This window comes from Delphinus delphis, chromosome 1 (assembly GCF_949987515.2).
Source record: "Delphinus delphis chromosome 1, mDelDel1.2, whole genome shotgun sequence".
In the NCBI taxonomy this organism is placed as follows: Eukaryota; Metazoa; Chordata; class Mammalia; order Artiodactyla; family Delphinidae; genus Delphinus; species Delphinus delphis.
Window position 1 is genome coordinate 32,243,815 of NC_082683.1, and position 24,774 is coordinate 32,268,588.

Genomic DNA, 24,774 nt, shown 5'->3' on the forward strand with positions numbered 1-24,774 from the left:
TTTTTATTTATGTACATCTAACAATGAACAGTACAAAAAATGTAATTAAGGAAACAATTCCATGTACAATAGCATCAAAAAGAATAAAATATTTAGAATAATTTTTTTTTTTTTTTTTTTTGTGGTACGCGGGCCTCTCACTGTTGTGGCCTCTCCTGTTGCGGAGCACAGGCTCCGGGCGCGCAAGCTCAGCGGCCATGGCTCACGGGCCCAGCTGCTCCGCGGCATGTGGGATCTTCCCAGACCGGGGCACGAACCCGTGTCCCCTGCATCGGCAGGCGGACTCTCAACCACTGCGCCACCAGGGAAGTCCAGAATAAATTTTTTAAAAGAAGTACAAGACTTGTTTGTATACCGAAGACTTTTTTTTTTTTCTTGCGGTACACGGGCCTCTCACTGTTGTGGCCTCTCCCGTTGCGGAGCACAGGCTCCGGACGCGCAGGCTCAGCGGCCATGGCTCACGGGCCCAGTCGCTCCGCGGCATGTGGGATCTTCCCGCACCGGGGCACGAACCCGAGTCCCCTGCATCGGCAGGCGGACTCTCAGGCACTAGCGCCACCAGGGAAGCCCAGAATAATTTTTTTAAAAGAAGTACAAGACTTGTTTGTATACTGAAGACTTATTTTTATTTTTTATTTTTTTGCGGTACACGGGCCTCTCACTGTTGTGGCCTCTCCCGTTGCGGAGCACAGGCTCCAGACGCGCAGGCTCAGCGGCCATGGCTCATGGGCCCAGCCGCTCCGCGGCATGAGGGATCTTCCCGCACCGGGGCACGAACCTGAGTCCCCTGCTTCGGCAGGCGAACTCTCAACTACTAGCGCCACCAGGGAAGGCCCTGTATACTGAAGACTTTAAAACGTTGTTGAAAGAAGCTAAGTATATGGAACAACATCCCATGTTGTTGGGCCAGAAGATAGTATTGTTAAGATGGAAGTGTTCCTCAAAATGATCCTCAGATTCAGTGCTATCTCTGTCAAAATTCTGCCTTCCTCTCTTGCAGAAATTGATAAGATGATCCTAAAATTCATGTGGAAATTCAAGGGACCCTGGATAGCCAAAACAATCTTGTAAAAAGAACAAAGTAGGAGGACTCACTTCTTTATTTCAGAGCTCACTAAAAATTTTCAGTAATCAAGCCGGTGTTTTCCCGGCAAAAGGGTAGGCGAAAAGATCAATGGACTAAAATTGAAAGTCCAGAAATAGAACTCCCTTGGTGGTCCAGTGGTTAAGACTCTGTGCTTCCAATGCAGGGGCATGGGTTTGATCCCTGGTCGGGGAAGTTCCGCATACTGTGTGGTGCAGCCAAAGAAAAAAAGAGAGAGTCCAGAAATAAGCCCTCACACTTACAGCCAATTGATTTTCTACATGGATGCCAAGATAATTCAATGGGGGAAAGGATAATCTTTTCAGTAGTTCGTTCTTTAACAAATGGGTATCTACTTGTAACAGAATGAAGTTTGACCCTTGATACCACACGTAGAGATTAACTCCAAATGACCTATAGACTTAAATGTAATAGCTAAAACTGTAACATGTTAGAAGAAAATATAGGAATAAATCTTTAAGACCCTGGATTAGGCAGTTGTTTCTTATATGTGACACCAAAAACACAGGTGACAAAAGGAAAAGTAAATAGGACTTCATCCAACTTTGTCACAGTCAAGAAAGTGAAAAGTTGATCCACGGAAGGGGAGAAAATATTTGCAAACCATATATATGTAATATAATCTGATAAAGGACTTGAGCCCAGAATACATGTAGAACTCTTTAATAATCAGTAATCAAAAGACAATTTAATTTTTTAAATGATCAAAGGGTTTTTTTAATCGTTAGATTTTTTTTTTGAGCAGTTTTAGGTTTACAGAAAAATTGAGTGGAAAGTACAGAGTTCCCATATGTTTTCCCTCACCCCCAGAGTCGCCTATTGACGTCTTGCAGCTGGTGTGTTAGATTTATTACAGTAGGTGAGCCAGTACATTATTATTTACTAAAATGCGTAGTTTACATTAGGCTTCACTCTTGGTGTTGTACATTCTATGGCTTTTGACAAACGTATAATGACATGTATCTACCATCACAGAATCATATAGAATAGTGTCACTGCCCTAAAGATTTCCTATACTCTACCTATTCATCCCTCACTCTCTCCTCTCAGGCCCCTGGCAACCACTGATTTTTTTACTGCTTCCATAGTTTTACCTTTTCCGGAATATTACGTAGTTGGAATCATATAGTATGTAGCCTTTTCAGATTGGCTTCAGATTGGCATTGAAGGTTCTTCCATGTTTTTGTCTCTGTCTCTCTTTTTCCCGAGTTATTATCAAACTCATATTGCCCTTATTTAATTTTTTTTTAACCAACCAAAGTCCATGGTTAGGGTTCAGTCTTTGTGCTGTGCATTCTGTAATCTGCAATTCTCAGGCGTCTGATCTTGCTGTTTATTGTATGTGCTGACATTTTCTGGAGTGGCTTGTTTATTTGTGCTTTGTATAGTTTGGGATTGTGAGCCTCAGTTTTGGCGGGTTGAGTGGGGGTAGGGAATACTTTATGTCTTAGAATTCTCATAGGCCTTAGTTAGCATATATCTGTATAAATCATGTTTATGTTTGCTTCTGCCGGGTGATTTAAAGATATTACCAGCCAGAATCTTCTTTTTATTTTATTTGTTTTTCTCAGTTTGGGTTTTTTAGACAATAGTATTATATCAGACTCCAAGTTTGAACGAGGAAAGATTATAAATTCTCAAAATTTTTTTGATCCCACAAGAACCCAGGTTGAGGTGGACAAATACATTTTCCTGTTATATCCCTGCCCCCCCCCCCCGCCCACCTTTTTTTAGTCTACACTTTCTCTGAGTTTTTAGTTCTTCAGGGGTTCCAACTTTATGCCAAAGGGCTCAGTGCCAACTTCTCAGGTTCAGGCTTTATCATCTCCTAACCACGACTTGTAAAACCCAAGCCTCTTAGTGAAATTATCTATAACCCAGCAAGTTAAGGCAGTTGTCCATTCACACTTAAACTTCTTTCTTGAGTTTTCAGCTATGTATTTAGGAAACATATTTGTTGTGTTTTATCCAGGATTTCTAAGTGCTTTGTCACAGGAGAATTTTAAGCCATTATTCTTTTTTTTTTTTTTTTTTTGTGATATGTGGACCTCTCACCGTTGTGGCCTCTCCCGTTGCGGAGCACAGGCTCAACGGCCATGGCTCACGGACCTAGCCACTCCGCGGCATGTGGGATCTTCCCGGACCGGGACACGAACCCGTGTCCCCTGCATCAGCAGGTGGACTCTCAACCACTGTGCCACCAGGGGAGCCCTTAAGCCATTATTCTTGTTAAGTCCAACTCTTTGTTTTTATTCCTTATTCAGCACCAGGGCTGGCAGGAAAGTATGTAACCATTATATATAAAATTCATAGGGTGGGGCTTCCCTGGTGGCGCAGTGGTTGAGAGTCTGCCTGCCGATGCAGGGGACACGGGTTCGTGCCCCAGTCCGGGAAGATCCCACATGCCGCGGAGCGGCTGGGCCCCTGAGCCATGGCCGCTGAGCCTGCGCGTCCGGAGCCTGTGTTCCTGAACAGGAGAGGCCACAACAGTGAGAGGCCCGCGTACCGCAAAAAAAAAAAAATTCATAGGGTAAGGTGATATGTTTTCATCTTTGACACCTGAGTTCCCAGCATTAGCCACTTCTTGTCTGTATCCTAAAAATTTTTGATTCTGGTGAATTCCAATGTCATTGATAGTGCTTACACATGATTTATATTTTTGTATCATTAAGTTTATCAGACTTTCGTTATGAGGTAGACCTTGATAAGGAAAGATCTGAGGGGACTGGTGAGGATTTGAAAGAGGCTTAAGGTGAGAACATGGTGTGGAATGAATGAGCCTGAATAGTCTTTCACATGCTTCTGAGTTCTTGGCTGGTTCTGCTCACTATCCATTCATTTTGATTCAGTAAATGTTTATTGACTACCCTTGGACATAGAACAGTCACCATATTCCAAGCCTTCAAAGAGCACACAGTAATAAGGTATTATCATTTCCACTGTTAAAGCATCTCACTGTAGCATAGTGGCTAAGAGTATGGACTCTGGAGCCAGATTATCTGGGGTAGATCTGGGGATGTTTATGTGAATTTGTAGAACAGTACCTGACATATAGTAATGCTGTATAAGATGTAGAAGTATTATTATCATTATTATTACTTTTTCACTGCCTTTTTTTTTTTTTTTTTTTTTTTGCGGTACGCGGGCCTCTCACTGTTGCGGCCTCTCCTGTTGCGGAGCACAGGCTCCGGACGCGCAGGCTCAGTGGCCATGGCTCATGGGCCTAGCCGCTCCGCGGCATGTGGGATCTTCCCGGACCGGGGCACGAACCCGTGTCCCCTGCACTGGCAGGCGGACTCTCAACCACTGTGCCACGAGGGAGGCCCCATCACTGCCTTTTTTTTTTTCTTCTTCACATCTCCTTATTGCTCTCTTTGCCTCGACAATCCACTTACCCTCTCCTGTCTATCTTGTGGACTGATAAAAACTCTTGCTTAAGTCACACCAGAATATTAGGGTAAAATAACAGGTATACAATCAACACAATCCCACCTTTCTTTAAAATAGGTACATATTTGCAGTAGTCATATATTGTTTGCTATACAGTTAGTGTGTATAGACAGAATACTGGAGTAAAACTCACATTGGTTATTATTGAGTTGTAAGATCTAAGGCTAATTTTTATTCTCTATATTTTTCAGGTTTTCTATTATAAACATTTTTATAATCAGGAGAAATCTAATAAATAGAAGCTAATCAAACTAAAAACTATACTGATTTCAAGTCATTTCTTTCAGATATATATCCAGAAAGCCTTGCCAGTCTTACAGATCTTACCATGTTGATAAAATGAGAAAATACAATAAAAGTTATTTGAAATGGATAAAAAATATTCTAGAAGTATAAGTTGTGTGTTATTTCCATTCTGATTTATATGTCTGGCATAGAGAGCTGCTCATGCTATTTCTCAGCTTGGAGATGTTATATTGCTGCCAAAATTGAATTTTAGAATTCTTGGTTTTCAGCAGGAGCTTTAACATGCTGTGGATGGTAGGTGGTGTTTGTTCTGGAACAGCTGGTTTTACTTGCTGTGAATTCTCACTTTGGTCCTTCAGTCAGTACAATTTGAAGTGGCTCTGTGGTGAGCATTTCCTCTCTGCATGACCCTTCTGATTCATTCAGCTATGGATGAGGATATGGTTGTTTAGGGCATCAGTATAATTCCATCTTCATAATGTATGATGTTATTCTTTTCCCTGAAACCTGAGCTTAACTTTAATTATGTTTAGGCTTTAACAACTTAACTTTCCCTCCCAATACTCGTTAGATACAAATTTACATCGAGTGATTTTGCATCTGAGAGTGATCTTTTGAAATACTTTCTAGTATTCTTTTTTTTTTTTTTTTGGCGGTACGCAGGCCTCTCACTGCCATGGCCTCTCCCGCTGCGGAGCATAGGCTCCGGATGCGCAGGCCCAGCGGCCATGGCTCACGGGCCCAGCCGTTCCACAGCATGTGGGATCTTCCTGGACTGGGGCACGAACCCGTGTCCCCTGCATCGGCAGGTGGACTCTCAACCACTGCACCACCAGGGAAGCCCACTTTCTAGTATTCTTAAGGTTCACTTTCTTTTTTATTTTTTCTTTTTAAAATTTATATATTTTGTGAAAACAATTTTTTTGTCTAGCATTTTATTTATTACTTTTAATGAAAACAATTTTCTTTTTTTTTTGCGGTACGCAGGCCTCTCACTGTGTGGCCTTTCTCGTTGCGGAGCACAGGCTGCAGCCGCACAGGCTCAGCGGCCATGGCTCACGGGCCCAGCCGCTCCGCGGCATGTGGGATCTTCCCAGTCCGGGGCACGAACCCGTGTCCCCTGTATCGGCAGGCGGACTCTCAACCACTGTGCCACCAGGGAAGCCCAATGAAAACAATTTTTAACAGCACTTTTAAAGTGCTTCCTTTTTGCCAATCCCTTTTTTTTTTAATTTAATTTTATTTATTTTTGGCTGTGCTGGGTCTTTGTTGCTGCGCGCGGACTTTCTCTAGTAGCAGCGAGCGGGGGCTACTCTTCGTTGTGGTGCGCCAGCTTCTCACTGCGCTGGCTTCTCTTGTTGTGGAACGTGGGCTCTAGGCGCGTGGGCTTCAGTAGTTGTGGCTCGCGGACTCTAGAGCGCAGGCTCAGTAGTTGTGGCGCACGGGCTTAGTTGCTCCACGGCATGTGGGATCATCCCGGACCAGGGCTGGAACCCGTGTCCCCTGCATTGGCAGGCGGATTCTTAACCACTGCACCACTAGGGAAGCCCTGCCAATCCCTTTTAAAACATATATATTTTTTAAATTTAGCTCTAATAGGTACACATAGCACATTTTTAGAAATTGAGGTATAATTGACATATATTAGTTTTAGGTGTGCATCGTGATTCAGTACTTGTATATATTGTGAAATGATCATCACAATAAAGCTAGATAACATCTGTCACCATACATAGTTACAAAAAATTTTTTTCTTGTGATGAGAACTTTTAAGATAAACTCGGCAACTTTCAGATATGCAATATGGTATTATTAACTATAGTCACTGTGCTGTACTGAAACATGTTAAAAATTCTTATAATAACTATGAGGAAGGTTCTGTTATTCCCATTTTAAAGATGAGGAAACTGAGGCACTAAGTTACTGAGAAGTTACGTAACTTATCCAGGATCACACAGCTAGTAGCTATAGAGCTGGGAAGAGAATGTATATATAGTCTGGTTCTACAATAATTGCTTTTAACCACTGCACTACACTGCTTATTATGTCATTGCATTGTCTTTCCAAAGATTAGAAAACACAGTATTAAATAAGTTTCACTTTTTAAACATGAACTTTTTACCTTTAAATTAAACGTGATTCATTTATTCCATTTATCAGCACGTATTTACTGAGTGTCTTCTATGTTCCAGACACTGTGATAAGTGCTGAGTTTTGAACAAGATGTACATAATCCTGACCACATGGATTTTATATTCTAGCAGAGAAGACATGCTAATAAGTTGTTCAACTAATGATTGAATTGCAGCTGTGGTAAATGCTACAAAGGAAAATTTGAGAGTAGAGTTTTTGCCAGGGATTCAAACGTGCTTTTAGCAGTTAGGGAAGGATTCAGTGAGAAAATGGCATTTGAGCTAAGCTGAGAAAGAAGCCTTTCTTTGCCTACCTGAGGGTGTAACTAAAATTAGAGACTTAGAACCACCAGAGTGGTTCTGCATAGCACTCTGGAAGGAGATGAGCTAAACTCTGTATGCCTCATTTGCCCTGATACACACTTCATTTGTCCTGAAAGTATCACTGTTTTGTATATTTGGTGCCTAGTATAATTGACATTTATAATGCTGACACAGTCATGAAATAGACTCTGTTCTTCATATTCTGTTTATTAAGACAGGGAAATGATAAAATAGAGAGTGAGAAAGGGTCTTCAGAAGTCTTAATCTACTGTTTTACCACTATACAAAAAGAGCCCCGGAAAATTCTACTGATTTGCCCAGAGGTTGGTTGTTTTTGTTTTTTTTTTAAGATTCCTATAAATAGTGTAAATGAAAAAGATGTGTTTCGAAAAGTGTTTTAGTTGTGTGAAAAACTCAGTTATACGAAATAGTTTTTCCTTAATTACATGAGAAAATGATATGTTGATATAGTATTTATATTTAAAAGTTTCTCAGCTGGCCTCCTTTAGCCCTACTGGGAATAAGGGTAAGCTTGTTATTTTTCTGTATAACTAGAGGGACTTGAATTAAATTGAAAAAGAAAGAAAAAACAGGGGAAAAAAAGTTGATGGTACTAAAGGTGAAAATAACCTGAAGTTATACATGATTTGATTCTTTTATATAGTAACAATGTTCATGAGTAATTTTTTTAACTGTACAAAAATGTTTTATCTGTGTTGGGACTGCAGTGAAACTTCCTCATAGCATCTGTTCTCTTCTCTGTTTAATAATTTCTTATATGAAATTTTTATTCCAGAAGACTCAGCTATTAGTTAGTAGAAGAAAATTATATCTCCCTTAATTCTTGCCTCATCAATTACCAAAGATAGAAAATGTTACAAAGAAGCTTCATGTTATATAACAAAGTTTACAGAAAAGTCACCATTTTCTTTTTGACTTAGTCATCTCATTTTTGATAGATTGCAAAGGTCGACTGCAAGGAGGTACTAGACATCATATGTAATCTGGAATCCGAGGGTCAGGATAACACAGCATTTGTTCTTTGTACGACTTACCTTACCCAGCAGCTCCAAACTGCAAGTGTATATTGTTCTTGGTAAGTATATTTAGTTTTTATTCCCTTTATTTGTTAGTACATAGTATATAGCATTTAGGGTTTATGTAAAATGTTGGTTTATTTCAAACTTGAAGACTAAGCAGATTAAATGATGACATGAGAATTAAATCTTTCTTAAAAGCTAAACCATTCAATTAAAAATATTATTGGTTTAATCTTTTCCAGGAGAGTCCAAAAATAAAGAAAGAGTAAAAAGTCTGAGCTCCTCTTGATTATTCCATGGAGAGTTGTCTGTTAACTTCAATATATATCTTCTTCTTTGAAGATAAAATTATGGCCGTGTAAACCAAATTGGCGTTAGGTTGTTTTCCTTTACATTTATTACATCTTCTGATAGTCACTTTTCCCGTCTTATTTGGAAACTCACTAATTATCTAGGTTTCTAGGTCAAACTTGCACTAGAGAAGGAAACCCATTTGAATTGTAATCTTTTTTTGCAACTTTGGTACTATTTAGCACAATTGCATTATTTGGTTTTAATTCAATTTATATCTTGTTTGCCTACAGAGTACTTAGTTGCTAAAAAGGTCACAGTAAGTGTAACCCTTGGTTCTTTCATCCTAACTGTATTGAAACTATTTAGGACAGCAGGACAAATGTGGTACACAGGAAACCTCTAAAATGCAAGACTCTATGGATAAGTATCAGATTAGTGGTACAGAAAACACTGTAAGAGATTAGAGAAGGGTGCTCACTGTACACCAGTGTTTAAGGAAGGTGTCAGGGAGGAGGTAGTATTTGAGCTTTAATTCAAAGAATGGGTTGGATTTGCATAACCTTGATTAGAGGAGCTTCTAAGAATGGCTTGAAGTTGGAAGTAAGCATTTTGTATATAGGAAAACCTAATAAAACCTTTCATATACTTCAGCCCTTATTGATCTTCCTTTGGAGCATCTGTGTATATCTATAAAGTTTTATAATTATTAGTATTTTTTATGTTGCTGTATTTCTTTTTATTTACTAATTTTTATACAAATACTATTTGAGTTCCTTAAATTATCTCTCCCAATCCTCCTAATAATCATTGTACAGATAAGGCAGTGGAGGATCAACAGGATCTGAGAAGTCTTATAATTGCCCACAGTCTCAGAGCTAAAGTGGTAGAGAGAGAGTAAAGCCCAGGCGTTTTGACCCCTAATACAGTGCTTTTCTTCTGTGCAGTTGTTTTCTTGGCACAGGGACAGAATTCACATCGCAGTCTTCTGCTAAGTCCTCTGTGCCAGACTTATATCTCCTCTGAGAAAGGAGATACTGGGATAGGGGCTTAAATATCATTGTGGGCATTTTGTTAGCTAACCAAAAAAAAAAAAAAGGTGCTATAAGTAAAAAGAATTTTAGCAGAGCAGTGAGATTTTTGATCATTATCAAGTAGAAGAATTTGTTTTTCATTCATTAGAGATTTAACCTCAGTAAAGCAGATGTATTTACTTGTGGAATAACCCCTATTTTTTCTTTTTACAGTTGTTTTCTTTGCCTATAATGAAAAAAATATCTGCTAGCTATAGCGAGGTTTTTAGTGCAAAGAATACATTAAATCACATATGGGATGTGTTACAGATTATAAAGTGTTTTTCAAACTATAGTCACACAGTTCTTTTAATATTCTTGATATAGCTTCCCTTTTTTTTAGTGAGTCTAGGATTAATGCTGTTCTCCTGCAGCAGGAAGGGATTAAAAGGGATTTCCCTCTTATTGGCCTCCTGAGGAGCTATAATGAGTAAAGGAGAGGAAAGAAAATCTTAAATCACTTCACACTTTGTTAAAAGTAAGCTTCTTCCAAGCAATTCAGAGGGAAATAGAATATAAAATTTTAGAATTTTAAAACATTTTTTTTGCCCTTCTGTTGTTTTCAAAGGCTTTGGGGGTGGGTGGGTGGGGAGGCGGTGGTAGTGGGATATTGGAGTTAGCATAGCCATAACATAAAAACAGTGAATTTTACTAAGGAAAATGAGTCCCAGGAATTCTGTTCAAATAGGATAGATTCTTTTGTTGTGCTAGAGGTGTCCTGTGTTGAAGATAGTAGGCTATTTGGGAGTATTTGTCTAGAAAAGAAAAAAATTTTTTATTAATTGGTATTTTATTGATGACAGTAAAGTTGGAATATGATAATAAAAGCAGGCACTTATTTTAAATACACATATTAGAATTTATTAAGTGTCATTCTCGAATTTGGTCACCATTGAAGATATTTGAAAGGGAAACTATGTAACTATCACCCAAAACAGTTTTTTATTCTTTTAAATTTCCTTCAGAGATATTTACAAATTACAATAAAATATATCATTACTTTATAGCAATTACCATATTACTGATCTCAAAATGTATATCACTCAGCTTATTCATTAAGCTTAACCCCGAAAGATTTTTGGCTATTTGCAAAAATCAAAGAAGTGCTGGAGGAATGAGTTCCCTATATTTGTCTAGCAATGGTAACATAATTAGAGTAGCCATGCAAGTGAGAAAGATAACCCTTTTGAATGGGACAGTGTATATACAGATGTGTAATTGCTGCTGCTTCTTTAAAATAAAATGATACAGTTGAACCTTAAACCTCTACACTAAGCTTTCAGTGAGTATTTGATAGGTTGACCTTTGGTTTCTGTAACACCTCTGAGCTTTAAATCTTTTATGTTGTATGTTTGTGTTTCTTCAGATGTAATTTCGTGTCGCTTCTCTCCCAACTAGACTGTGATATACCAGGGTCGTCATGTATGTTGTCTAATTTACAATTCAGTCCCCAGCACCTGGCGAAGACCAGATCCAGATATCCATTCATGTTTTATTTAACTGAATTTTTTAGAGGAAAAATAAAGTCATGAGAATCATCTGTATTTGCAGGAGCCCTCTTTAGGGAGTGGTCATTCCTTAATTCCACGAAGTTTTCTTTGCCTCATTTCTAAAATACCTAAATTCTAGATCACAGTTTGACATTGTGGGCCTCCTGCTTTGCAGAAACAGTGCAGTTTAAGGTTCTTGCTTGGTAGCTAGATGTCTACCAAAATGTGTTTCCTACTATTAATAGAACTAAATTTCCTCTCCAATTTTTATGAATTTGTATATAATTTGTTGTCTTGAGGTAGGCGGTGGGCTAATTTGAGGGTGCAGTAAATCATCTGAAGCATCCATATAGTAGAATCATTTTCAATACATTCTTTAATGGTGGTCCATTTTTTAAAAAATCACATCATTGTAGTGGTTGAAGAAGTATTGTCCTAGTGCATGTATGATCCAGGAGGCTATAAGTTGCTGTTGGTGGTTTCATTGTTCCAGTGTGCAGATTTGAATGGATGATTAAAGTGACATCTTGGCATTCTCACTAGTAATCCACCGGTTTTCATGGTGTCAGGCATGTTTGTATGTTTGGGTGGGTAATAGTAGTTTTAGTTTGTTTTGGTAATAGTTTTAAATCGCTCAGTTGTAACTGTGGAAATAAGTGTACAAATATAAAACACGTGATAGAAATGTTCTTTTTTGATCGTGGTTATTTGGAGTTAACTAGAGTTTGAAATATTAAATTTGGAATAAATCAAGCCCTAGACATTCTGATTTTTTTTAAAAAAATCATTTTGAGAGACTTTAATTCTCAACCTGCCTTTTATCACTTTATCAGATTTGCCTAACTTTAAACTTGTAGCTAGCTGGTGAATTTTAGATAGTAGATATCCTTTACCCTTTTATCTTCATAATCAGGTTTTACTAGCTTTGATAATTTTGTTCTTTTCAGATAGCATAGATTTCACATATATTTTGGTAGGTACTTACTTTATCTGAGAGCATATGTAATTCTCCATTTCCTTTGTTATTCAGAATTTTGCATTATTCTCTAAAGTTTTATAAGTAACATGCTTACATGTGAATGAAGCAGTCTTCTAAGTTTAAAAATGAACAGTCACCCCAGTTACTTGCCTGCCTGGTAGCTGTTCTCAGTTTTTACTTTTTCTGGTTAGGAAAGCAATTCTAGTCACCAAACACAAATATTTAAAGGCATTTTAAGTTAATTTTACTTGTTATATATAGCTCAAATTTTCCATCATTAAATATTATAAGCTTTAATCATATATGTCTTGAGACATATTTATTTCAATCTTTGAAGCAAGTTTTATATCTACGTAAGAATTTTACCATATGAGAATCCCAGTTACCTCCTTAAAAATGTAAGAAAATACGTTCTGTTAAACATGTTTGTTTTTAAATCTATTATAAAAAGAGGTGTATTCATTTCTTAAGCTTTGGGTTTGTATCGTTTCCTGGAATAGTCTGTGTTAATAGCAATAATAGGATATTAGTGTTCTAAAACAGGCTCATGAAAATAATATTATTTTTTAATGGAAATCATTTAACAAATACACAGTATCCATTGAGGTTGTACAGAAAAGAGTCACGTTAAAACTTTTTTTTTTAAATAAATTTATTTATTTATTTTTGGCTGTGTTGGGTCTTCGTTTCTGTGCGAGGGCTTTCTCCACTTGCGGCGAACGGGGGCCACTCTTCATCGCGGTGCGTGGGCCTCTCACTGTCACGGCCTCTCTAGGCTCCAGACGCGCAGGCTCAGTAGTTGCGGCACACGGGCTTAGTTGCTCCGCGGCATGTGGTATCTTCCCAGATCAGGTCTCGAACCCGTGTCCCCTGCATTGGCAGGCAGATTCTTAACCACTGCGCCACCAGGGAAGCCCTAAAAATTTTTTTAAAATAAATTTATTTATTTTATTTTTGGCTACGTTGGGTCTTCGTTGCTGCACAAGGGCTTTCTCTAGTTGCAGCAAACAGGGGCTACTCTTGGCTGCAGTGCGCGGGCTTCTCGTTGCATTGGCTTCTCTTGTTGCGGAGCACGGGCTCTAGGTGTGCAGGCTTCAGTAGTTGCGGCGCACAAGCTTGGTTGCTCCGTGGCATGTGGGATCTTCCCGGACCAGGGCTCGAACCCGTGTCACCTTCATTGGCAGGTGGATTCTTAACCACTGCCCCACCAGGGAAGTCCCCAGTCACGTTTTTTAAAGTGATAGCATTCTCTTCTGTTTTGCTAAGGAACTTTCCTTGAATTCACATTTCATATTAACATTAGCATTTCTATTCTGGGCATTTGTTGAGTTTCTAGTGCTTTTTTCCTTTAGAGTTTTCTCTTAGCCCATTCAGTACTTTTATTTAACTTATTCTTTTCAAGCTTTTCTTAGTTTTCATAATGAATATTTGTGGGATTCTTGTATTTTAGCCATTTCCAAAAGTGCCATTTTAATAATTTTATTAGTAATATTTAAGATATTATCATTCCAAGATACAGGCCTAAGTAGCATCATGACATTTTAGAGATGTAAAGGGCCCATGAGATTAACGTGGTGAAGTACTATACCATTAGAATATTTCATAGTTGTATACACTTTGTTGGCAGCGTATTGATGTCTGATGATCCTTGCGCACTAGGACAGGGCTTAATTCAGTCAGTATAATTACCAGTGTAAGGGGTAAAACCTTTTGGAACAAGATGGGATCTAAGTAAGTCTTTGAAAATGTCAGCATAAAGGAAGTAGTCTTTTGTTGTTTTTATTTTTGCGCAGGTACAAAGAAGAAAGAAGTGGGGGAATTTTCAAGGAGGATTCTTCTTAATAATTTTACTAGTTTGAGAGGAAGCAGAATATAGAGTTTTTTTCTTCTAGGTTTTACTTACTGTCACTTTTTCACAAACCAAAAAATTGGGGTAGCAAATACCAGTTGCTTTAAATGTTTTACCATAATCTTTCTTTTTATAGGGAATTGACTCTCTTTTGGAGTAAACTGCAAAGAAGAATCGATCCTTCTATAGACACTTTTTTGGAGCGCTGTCGTCAGTTTGGTGTCATAGCTAAAACACAGCAGCATTTATTTTGCCTGATTAGAGTTATACAAACTGAAGTGAGTAATTTATGCTTTTTATGCTGATTGTTGTGGAGGGAAGAAATGAGTGGGGAGATAACTTCTCAGGAAACTCCTTTTAAATAAGGGAAAATGAGAAATAATGGGGTTTAATAAGGTTATGGAATGGGACATATCTAGCTGTTTCTACAGACTTACTTCCTAGGAATCTACAATTTTTTTTCATGGGAAATAGTGATTGACTTGACAGACCACTGGAGGAGGGAAAGATTATGTTTCTTGGTTGTCACCTCAACCACCCTATATCTCCTTTTCCTAGAACAGTGTTCTGTATTTTATACAGGCATGTTTGTTTGCAAATTAACATAGTAATTATAAAGAAAGAAAGTAAAATTGTATTTTTCAGCTCCTTCAGGATGGAGTGATAGATTCTAGGTTTTAGACTAACAGAACATTTCCAGAATCGACTGTACACAAATTATAAACTGTGCAAATTAGGAAACAAGTTAGGTTTTTTTCGTTTTTTGTTTTTCTTAAAGAAATAAATATTTCCTAAAATGAAATGAAGTGCCTTGTTTTTTTAGTTCAGCCCCATAAATGTATGCTAAGACTGCCAGCCTGGAGATTTGAGATGATTCTTATGCTATGTTCTGTTTCTGTTTTGTTTTTAATACCTACTCATGACTGAGATCTCTATATACCCATATCTATAATGGTTTATGCGTATGTTTTATGGGTTACATCTTTGACAACATCCAGGGATTGTTTATACTAAAGTCAAGGCACAGTTGTATCTTTGATACCTCCCATCTCCTTTAATGTAACCTTCCATATCCTATACTTTATTTGAAATACGTGTATCTAGTCTTCTCCGGTGAAGACAGGAAAAGGTAAAAGTTGTCTGAAGCAAATTCATGGTCAGATAAGCTAGGTGATAATTATTTCTAATCACTGCAAATGAAGTTGTGTCTCCTATCTCATAGAGAACATGTTCAAGTAATTACAGAACTTGCCTTGTTTAAAAAAAATTAGTGGTACAACTGGCCTTTAAAAAGTTGTTGTTTTTTTCCCAATCTTTAAGGGAAGTATGAATTTTCTGTTGCTGCATAACAGATTACCACAACTTAGCACTTCAGTTAACACCCATTTATTAGCTCACAGTTTTGTAGGGCAGAAGTCCAGCACAGTGTGGCATGGTTCACTGCTCAGTATCACAAGGCTGAAAATGAGGTGTTGGCCAGGCTGAGTTTTTATCTGGAGGCTCTGTGGAAAATCCACTTCTAAGCTCATTTTTATTGTTGACAGAATTCAGTTCCTTTCAGTTATAGGGCTGAAGTCCTCATTTTCTTGCTGGCTGTCAGCCACAGTCTGTTTTCAGCTCCTAGAAGCCACCCTCATGCCATTCCTTCATTTTCAATCCAGCAAAGGCACTAGGAGTTCTTCAAATCTGACCTCCTCTACCTCTGACTTCCAGATCTAGATTTAAAGGGCTTGAGTGATTAGGTCAGGTCTAGGTAATCCACTTGTCTTAAGATCAGTGGATTTGAGGCTTTAATTACATCTGCAAAGTCCCTTTTGCCATGTAACGTAACATAATTATAGGAATGATATTTATAGGTTCTGCTTATACTCAAAGCAAGGAGATTATACAAAAGTGAAGGTCAGTGGGGGTCATCTTAGATTTCTGTTTACCTCAAGGAACCACAAAAAATGGGAAAGATGCTAGAGGATTAGGGAAGGTGGGCTTCTGACACAGACCAAGGAATTTGCTGTCCATTTGTATAACCAAAACCCATTTCTTTTTCATCTCAGTCTAGGACATTTTCCACTGTAATCCTTGTTTATATTTGTCCTGAAGGGTAGGAAAGTTATGGACTGGTAGGTGGAAGGGGAGTGAATGTGGAATTCTTTTCAAATTGAGAGACTTAACCTCTAGCTTTTTAAAAGAGAGGTGATCTAACCTGTATCAGTTGGGATGTAGTTCTGCTGTGAATGGTAGATATCCCACAGTGATAGCGGTGTAAAGAAGATAGAAGTTTCTCCCTCTCCTATACAGGTAGATAACCCAGGTAGACAGGCCAGGGTTGCTCTCATGGCTCCACATATCAGAAACCCAGGTTCCTTTTATCTGCTGTTAACACTTAGCTTCCATCTCATATTCCAATCCCAGCTATAATGTCTCCATTCCAGATAGCGAGAAGTGGAGTGGAGAGCAAACCACACTATGACACACCTTTTCCCCCACTCCTTCCAACACACACACACACACACACACACACACACACACACACACACACAGACACACAGACACACACACACACAGACACGGTTACATCTAGCTGCAGGGGAAAGCTAGGAGATATATTGATTATTTGATTATTCCAGGTGACTTTGTAACCAGATAAAACCAGGTGTTCTGTTTTTGTAAAAGAAGAGGTGAAATGATATTAGCACAGCTAGCAACCTTGCGAAGGAAAAGGTTAATGATGCTGAAAAGCTTTTGTGGGCGTTGGGTCTCTTGCGGAAGGAGGGCCTTGTAATAGAACCTCCTTATGTTCTGGGCTTCAGTTTTCTGTAAACAAAGAGCTTAAACCAAATGATCAATTAAAAGTGCTCAGAGTTGTTAAATTTTGATTCTGTGACTTGAGAAAGTCATATTGGAAGGGATGACTTTAGAGAATCCAGGGTCTCTCTCAAGACTTCAAAAGTAGTATGACAGAAGAAAGGATGTGGATGTGGTTATATTTGAAGTAGAAGGCATAAGAAGAGGGATAATCTTGAAGCCAGTTTATTTGGCCTTAGGGCCCTTTTTGGTGGAACATATAAGTAGTACTGTTTTGCAAAACATGACTTTATTTAGTTTAATCCTTTCTCTTTAGTAATAAAGAAGCTGAAAATTAGAGATGCATGACTTTTGGAGAAAGTCTGTTAAGTTTTAAAATCATAGGTTCTTAACAAGTTACTTAACCCCTTTGGAAGACTGTGAGATAAACAGCAAAGAATGTGTGTTGTTTCTTAAACAGCCTAATGTAGTTGAAATGGTAAAATTTGTGAAATCATTAAGAACACTTTTCAAAAAAAAAATAACTACCATTATACATTCTGAACAGATATACCAAGAAGTTACTTGTTAAAGGAGTGATGAATAAATTAGAATTAGGATATGGAATGTGGAGCTGAATTTTGAAGAAACTGATAGATATGAATAATTTGTTAGGTTTTAAACCAGGAAGCTGAAGAAGTGCCTTGGCGTATTGTATCAAGGGCACATGGGATATCGCCAAGTCAATTAACTTTGGAGTTGGTATAGAGTGTAAAGTGGTTAAGACTCAGACGCTGGGAAAAGATGCTTTAAGTTTAAATTCTTGCTCCTCTGCTCACTAGCTGGTGACATTGGCAACTAATTTTCTGAGCCTTGGTTCCTTCATCTATAAAATGAGGATGATGTATGCAAAAAGTTTATTTAGAATAGTGGCTAGGATGTAGTAAAAGTTTATTTAGAGTAGTGCCTAGGATGTAGTAAGGAGTCTGTAACTTGATGGTAATTATTTCTTTGTGTTCTCAGCATTTAGAATGGTGCCCAATGAGAATAATTGCTTAGCAAATTGATGTTTGAACAGTGGAATTTATCCTCAAATATTTTATGGGGTTCTGTTGAATATTTACTATGTTCCAACATTGTAATACTCATTTTGTGTTACCTTATTTCATTTTTATAACAGCATTAGGAGGAAAATCCAATACTGCCACTATAATTATCATTGTACAGATGAGGAAACTGAGGCTTAGAGGAGTTAAAAACTTCTCACTGTAGTGAAGCTGGGGTTCAAAGTCAGTCAGAGTCATACTCAAAATTCTGTGCTCTTAAGTACTGTATTTTAAACCACTCTGCCATAAGATCCTCCTTTTCTTGGTTTATATTATTTTCACGCACGCTTTCAGCCTCTCACATGAAAGAATCATCTTAAATGCACTTACCTTTTATCATATACAACCAGATCTTTTTTGTGATTTTTTGACTGATTTCTGAGAACCTCCTGCTATAGAGAAATTTTCTGTTGTTTTTCCATGGGAAACTGAGATTTCAGTACACCTGTAACTATAGAGTATTAATTCTTTTAGGAGGAAATGGAAAGGATCGTTTATTCTAAGCCTTGAGGTTTTGAAAACACCCAATTGTTCATGACATAGACATATGAGTTTTTTAAATTTAATTCAATCTTAGACCCACTTTTATGCATGTGTTTCCTCTTGCACCCATTTATTTAAGCCCTATCCTTCCTGCCCAGCTTGAGACAATTCTTTTTTGAATCCTTCAGTGACCTTATTTATCCTGACTGAGCTCCTTTGCATTTATGTGCTTTTATACATTTGGCACACAGATAAATTCCTTGAGGGTTAAGGACTGCTTTAATATGCAGTGCCTTATAAAGTTGGATACTCTATAAATGTACATTGTTGTTGTTCATGGTTGTAACATCTAATCCAGTCCTTTGCATGTTGAAAGAAGGAGGATCTAAATGTAACTTGCAGGAAGAAAGATTTCAGAACTTTAAGTTTTAAGAAGTAAGTGTGTGTGTGTGTGTGTGTGTGTGTGTGTGTGTGTCTTATCAGTGAAAGTTATGTAATGTTTCCAAACTGGGGAAAAAAAACCTTTTCTTCCCTATTTTTCTTAACAGGCACAAGATGCTGGTCTTGGGGTGTCGATTTTACTATGTGTCAGAGCTCTTCAACTCAGATCAAGTGAGGATGAAGAAATGAAGGCATCAGTTTGTAAAACAATTGCTTGTCTTTTACCAGAAGATTTAGAAGTTAGACGAGCCTGTCAGCTTACAGAATTCTTAATTGAACCCAGTTTGGATGGATTTAATATGTTGGAAGAACTGTATTCTCAACCAGATCAAAAATTTGATGAAGAAAATGCACCAGTTCCGAATTCTCTCCGATGTGAGCTTTTACTAGCTTTAAAAGCCCACTGGCCATTTGATCCTGAATTTTGGGACTGGAAAACTTTAAAACGACACTGCCACCAACTTCTGGGACAAGAAGCCTCAGATTCTGATGATGACCTAAGTGGCTATGAACTGTCTATTAATGACACAGATGTTTTAGAGTCATTTCTTAGTGATTATGAGGAAAGTAAAGAAGATAAACAATATAGAAGAAGAGATTTGACAGATCACCAAAAGGAGAAAAGAGACAAAAAACCCATTGGTTCTTCTGAAAGATACCAGAGATGGCTTCAGTATAAATTTTTCTGTTTGTTATGTAAGCGGGAATGTATAGAGGCCAGGATTCTTCATCATTCTAAGATGCATATGGAAGATGGAATTTACACCTGTCCGGTTTGTATTAAAAAATTCAAGAGAAAAGAAATATTTGTTCCTCATGTGATGGAACATGTTAAAATGCCACCAAGCAGAAGGGACCGCTCTAGAAAGAAGTTACTGTTGAAAGGCTCTCAGAAGGGAGTTTGTCCCAAGAGCCCTTCTGCAACCCTAGAGCAAGGTCAGTCATTGAATGAACAAGCCAAAGGAGAGTCACATGAGTATGTCACATTCAGCAAATTAGAAGATTGCCACCTGCAAGACAGAGATTTGTACCCATGTCCTGGCACAGACTGTTCCCGTGTGTTTAAGCAGTTTAAATACTTAAGTGTGCATCTTAAAGCTGAACACCAAAATAATGATGAAAATGCCAAGCACTACTTAGATATGAAAAATAGAAGAGAGAAGTGTACTTACTGTCGACGACATTTCATGTCTGCTTTTCACCTGCGAGAGCATGAACAAGTGCATTGTGGTCCTCAGCCTTATATGTGTGTATCTATAGATTGCTATGCTAGGTTTGGATCAGTGAATGAACTGCTTAACCATAAACAAAAACATGATGATCTGCGTTATAAATGTGAATTAAATGGCTGTAATATTGTTTTCAGTGACTTGGGACAGCTTTACCACCATGAAGCACAACACTTTAGGGATGCGTCTTACACATGCAACTTCGTTGGCTGTAAAAAGTTCTATTATTCCAAAATTGAATACCAGAATCACCTCTCAATGCATAATGTTGAAAGTTCAAATGGAGATGTGAAGAAATCAGTGAAACTTGAGCCTGCAGCAGGTGAAAAGCAAGATTGTATTGATCAGCCCCATCTACTTGACCAAACTGATAAATCACATTTACCAGAGGATCTTCTTTTCTGTGCAGGATCAGCTAGTTCTCAAATAGAAACTGCAGAAAATCTGAAAGAAAACAGTGACAGTAATTCTAGTGATCAGTTAAGTCACAGCTCTTCAGCTTCCATGAACGAAGAGTTAATTGACACACTGGATCACTCTGAAACCATGCAGGATATATTATTGTCTCACGAGAAAGTCTTTGTGCCCTCCGGTTTAAAAGAAAAATGTTCCAATGTGGCAGTTTGTTTTGATGGGACTAAGTTTACCTGTGGTTTTGATGGCTGTGGTTCCACGTACAAAAACGCAAGAGGCATGCAGAAGCATCTAAGGAAGGTTCATCCATACCATTTCAAACCCAAAAAGGTAAAGACAAAAGATCTCTTTCCCTGTTTGGGTAATGAACATAATCCAGCAACTGAAAAGTTTGATACAGAACCTAAACCTAGCTCAGATACAAACAGTGACTCCCCAGATGAAGGTCTAGATCACAATATTCATACTAAATGTAAACGAGAACATCAGGGTTATTCCTCAGAAGCCACCATTTGTGCTTCTAAAAGGCCGTGTACAGAGGATACCATGTTGGAACTTCTGTTACGCTTGAAGCATTTAAGCTTGAAAAACTCAATAACACATGGATCTTTCTCAGGGTCATTGCAGGGGTACCCATCCAGTGGTGCTAAGTCTCTTCAAGCGGTGTCACCTACAATCTCAGACCTTAATTTTCAGAATCAAGATGAAAATATGCCAAGTCAGTACCTGGCACAGCTGGCAGCCAAGCCTTTTTTCTGTGAGCTTCAAGGATGCAAATATGAATTTGTGACCAGAGAGGCTTTGTTAATGCATTATCTTAAGAAACATAATTACTCAAAAGAAAAAGTCCTTCAGCTAACCATGTTTCAACATCGGTATTCCCCGTTCCAGTGTCATATCTGCCAAAGGTCATTTACAAGAAAAACACACCTTAGGATTCATTATAAAAATAAACATCAAATTGGCAGTGACAGAGTAACTCAAAAACTATTAGATAATGAAAAATGTGATCATGAAGGTCCATGCTCAGTAGACAGGTTGAAAGGTGATTGTTCCGTGGAACTTGGAGGTGATCCCAGCAGTAACTCTGAGAAGCCACACTGTCATTCTAAAAAGGATGAATGCAGTTCAGAAACAGATTTGGAGTCATCGTGCGAAGAAACAGAAAGTAAAACATCTGATATATCATCACCAATAGGTAGCCATAGAGAAGAAGGAGAAGGAAGAGAGGGGAGAGGTAGCAGGAGAACTGTTGCTAAAGGAAATCTCTGCTATATTTTGAATAAATACCACAAACCATTCCATTGTATCCATAAAACTTGCAACTCCTCATTCACCAATCTAAAAGGCTTGATTCGCCATTACAGGACTGTACATCAATACAACAAAGAACAGTTATGTTTAGAGAAAGATAAAGCGAGAACCAAAAGGGAACTTGTCAAATGCAAAAAGATATTTGCTTGCAAATATAAGGAATGTAACAAGCGTTTCCTGTGTTCTAAAGCTCTTGCTAAGCACTGTAGTGACTCTCATAACCTAGACCACATTGAAGAGCCGAAAGTGCTTTCTGAAGCAGAGTCAGTGGCCAGGTTTTCCTGTAACCAGCCTCAGTGCCCGGCTGTTTTTTATACATTCAGCAAGTTGAAGCACCACTTGATGGAACAGCATAATATTGAAGGAGAAATACATTCAGATTATGAAATTCATTGTGATCTTAACGGCTGTGGCCAGATTTTCACCCATCGCAGTAATTATTCTCAACATGTATATTATCGACATAAGGACTATTATGATGATCTGTTTAGAAGCCAGAAAGTGGCAAATGAAAGGCTACTAAGGAGTGAAAAGGTGTGTCAAAAAACTCACCCTCAGGGGCATGAACATCAGACTACCAGGAGATCGTTTAATGCTAAGGCTAAAAAGTGTGGCTTAATCAAAGAAAAGAAAGCTCCGATTAGTTTTAAAACAAGAGCTGAAGCCCTCCATATGTGTGTGGAGCATTCTGAGCACACGCAGTACCCTTGCATGGTTCAAGGATGCTTATCTGTGGTGAAGTTGGAGAGCAGCATAGTGAGGCATTACAAACGTACCCATCAGATGAGTAGTGCCTATTTAGAGCAACAGATGGAAAATCTTGTCGTTTGTGTTAAGTACGGTACCAAAATTAAGGAGGAGCCCCCTTCTGAAGCAGAGCCCTGTATAAAGAAAGAAGAAGATAGAAGCTGTGAATCAGAGCTCACAAAGCACAGCCATTCCCCAGGTGACAGTAGCATACCTGTCCAGACCGCCGATTCCCTTTATCCAGGTGAAAGGGATGGAGGTCAGAAAGGATGTACAGAAAGCAACCCAGTTTTTGATGCAGATACTCTGCTCTACAGAGGAACTTTGAAATGTAACCATAGTTCAGAAACCACTTCTTTGGAACAGTGTAATACAGTTCAGCCGCCTCCTTGTAAGATAGAAAATTCCATACCTAATCCTGATGGGACTGAAAGTGGGACTTATTTCACAAGTTTCCAGCTGCCTTTACCAAGGATCAAAGACTCAGAAACCGGGCAGCAAAGTTCAGGGCAAGAAAACACTGTAAAAAATTCAACCCATGTCCCAAAAGAGAATTTTAGGAAGCATCCACATCCCAGATCATTTGATTTGAAGACTTACAAACCCATGGGATTTGAATCTTCATTTCTGAAATTTATTCAGGAAAGTGAAGAGAAAGAAGATGATTTTGATGATTGGGAGCCTTCAGAGCACTTACCATTAAGTAATTCTTCACAACCCAGTAATGACTTAACAGGGAGTGTTATGGCAAATAATATGGTGAATGACAATGACCCTGAAGTTGACATACCTCATTCTTCCAGTGACTCTGCAATTCATGAGAACCTGACTGCAATCCCACCTTTAATAGTAGCTGAGACGACAACAGTTCCTCCCTTGGAAAACCTGAGGGTCGTATTGGACAAAGCATTAACAGACTGTGGAGAACTTGCCTTAAAACAGCTTCATTATCTTCGGCCAGTGGTTGTCCTTGAAAGATCTAAGTTTTCCACACCAATTTTAGAGTTGTTTCCAACAAAAAAGACAGATGAGCTTTGTGTAGGAAGTTCCTAAATAGCAATTTTGTTTTAGAAACAGACTGGCTCCAACACTGCAACATGGGGACAATTGCCAACTCGAACAAAGGCTGAGAACCAGCCACACCATTGTTTAGGGTAGAATAGGCTGTGTATTTACATGAATGTATAATATCTATGTCAGCAGTATTGGCTGAGTCCATTAGCTCTCCAGTTGGTTTATTGATTGGTTTTTTTTTGTTTGTTTATTAAAAAAAATGGAACTGTATTCTTGTTTGGTGCTAATTAATACATCAAAATATATTGGGGCTTCCTTTTTCAAATTAAGTGTGCATGATTGTATATGGAACAAATACTAAGATCCCAGGGTGGGAGGGCTAGGGAAAGGGATATGTTCTTACTTGACTTGAATGTGCACCTGAGGGTGCTCTGTGTAATATATTGTACACTACAGCATCTTATATTTTTTGAGTTGAGTTTCAATAAATTACAATTTTTCACCCATTTTTTGTTTAGTGATAATGAGTTTTCATGCCACACATAAATTGGAATTGCACTTATATTTTCTGGAATGTGCACTTATATTTTACCCCAGTAGTTTTTTGTTTCTTATTAACCAAACCATTCAGATGAAGCTTCCTTTTGAATGACGATTGTCTTAAAATTTTTGTGGAAAGAAAATTCCGAGATAGGATAATTAACTCTGGGAGTCAAGATAGCTCCCAGAAGAGGATGTCCAGGAGTTGTCCAGGTAGAAAGGAGAGCGTATGCTGAACATAATGTGAAGGGCACAGCAAATTCAGAGATGTAAAGTCATGTTTCCAGGCAACTACAAATAATTTGATAGGCTGTCAGTAAAAGGGGAGCACTGGAGCGGATGAGATTATTGTAGAGATAGGCAGGAACCAAACCATGAACACTAAGGACTTTGGACTTGAGTCCATAGGCAGCTGAGAGCCTTTGAGGAATTTTAAACAAAACATTCATGTTAATAATCTGTAGATCACTTGAAATGAGTGTGATTTGAGGGGCGGAGAATGGAAACAGTAGATATTAAGATTGTTGAAGTAATTGAGGCAAACTTGGTGAGAGTCAGTACTGACAACTGCAGCAGAGGGATGAGTAGACGAAATTGAAAAATTCAAGAGGATTATTGGATGTTGGAGGGTGAAGAAAACGTTTTGAGGAAAACTTAAGGTTCAGTAGTGATACAACCAATTGAGGTGGGACTACGAAAGGAAGAAATGGATTTGGGGGAAGAGGA

General features: G+C 38.3%; 1 protein-coding gene across 2 annotated transcripts in view; it reads left to right on the forward strand.

Annotated features, from left to right (window-relative positions):
* RLF (RLF zinc finger) overlaps nt 1–24,005 on the forward strand; it is an 83,060-nt gene extending 59,055 nt beyond the window's left edge. For both annotated transcript variants that reach the window (XM_060020079.1, XM_060020084.1), the window contains exons 6-8: nt 8,217–8,353; nt 14,116–14,257; nt 18,898–24,005. In XM_060020079.1, the coding sequence (XP_059876062.1) occupies nt 8,217–8,353; nt 14,116–14,257; nt 18,898–23,547 (4,929 nt within the window). In that variant the 3' untranslated portion in view covers nt 23,548–24,005. The remainder of the gene's footprint in view (nt 1–8,216; nt 8,354–14,115; nt 14,258–18,897) is intronic.
* The last annotated feature ends 769 nt before the right edge of the window (nt 24,006–24,774 follow it).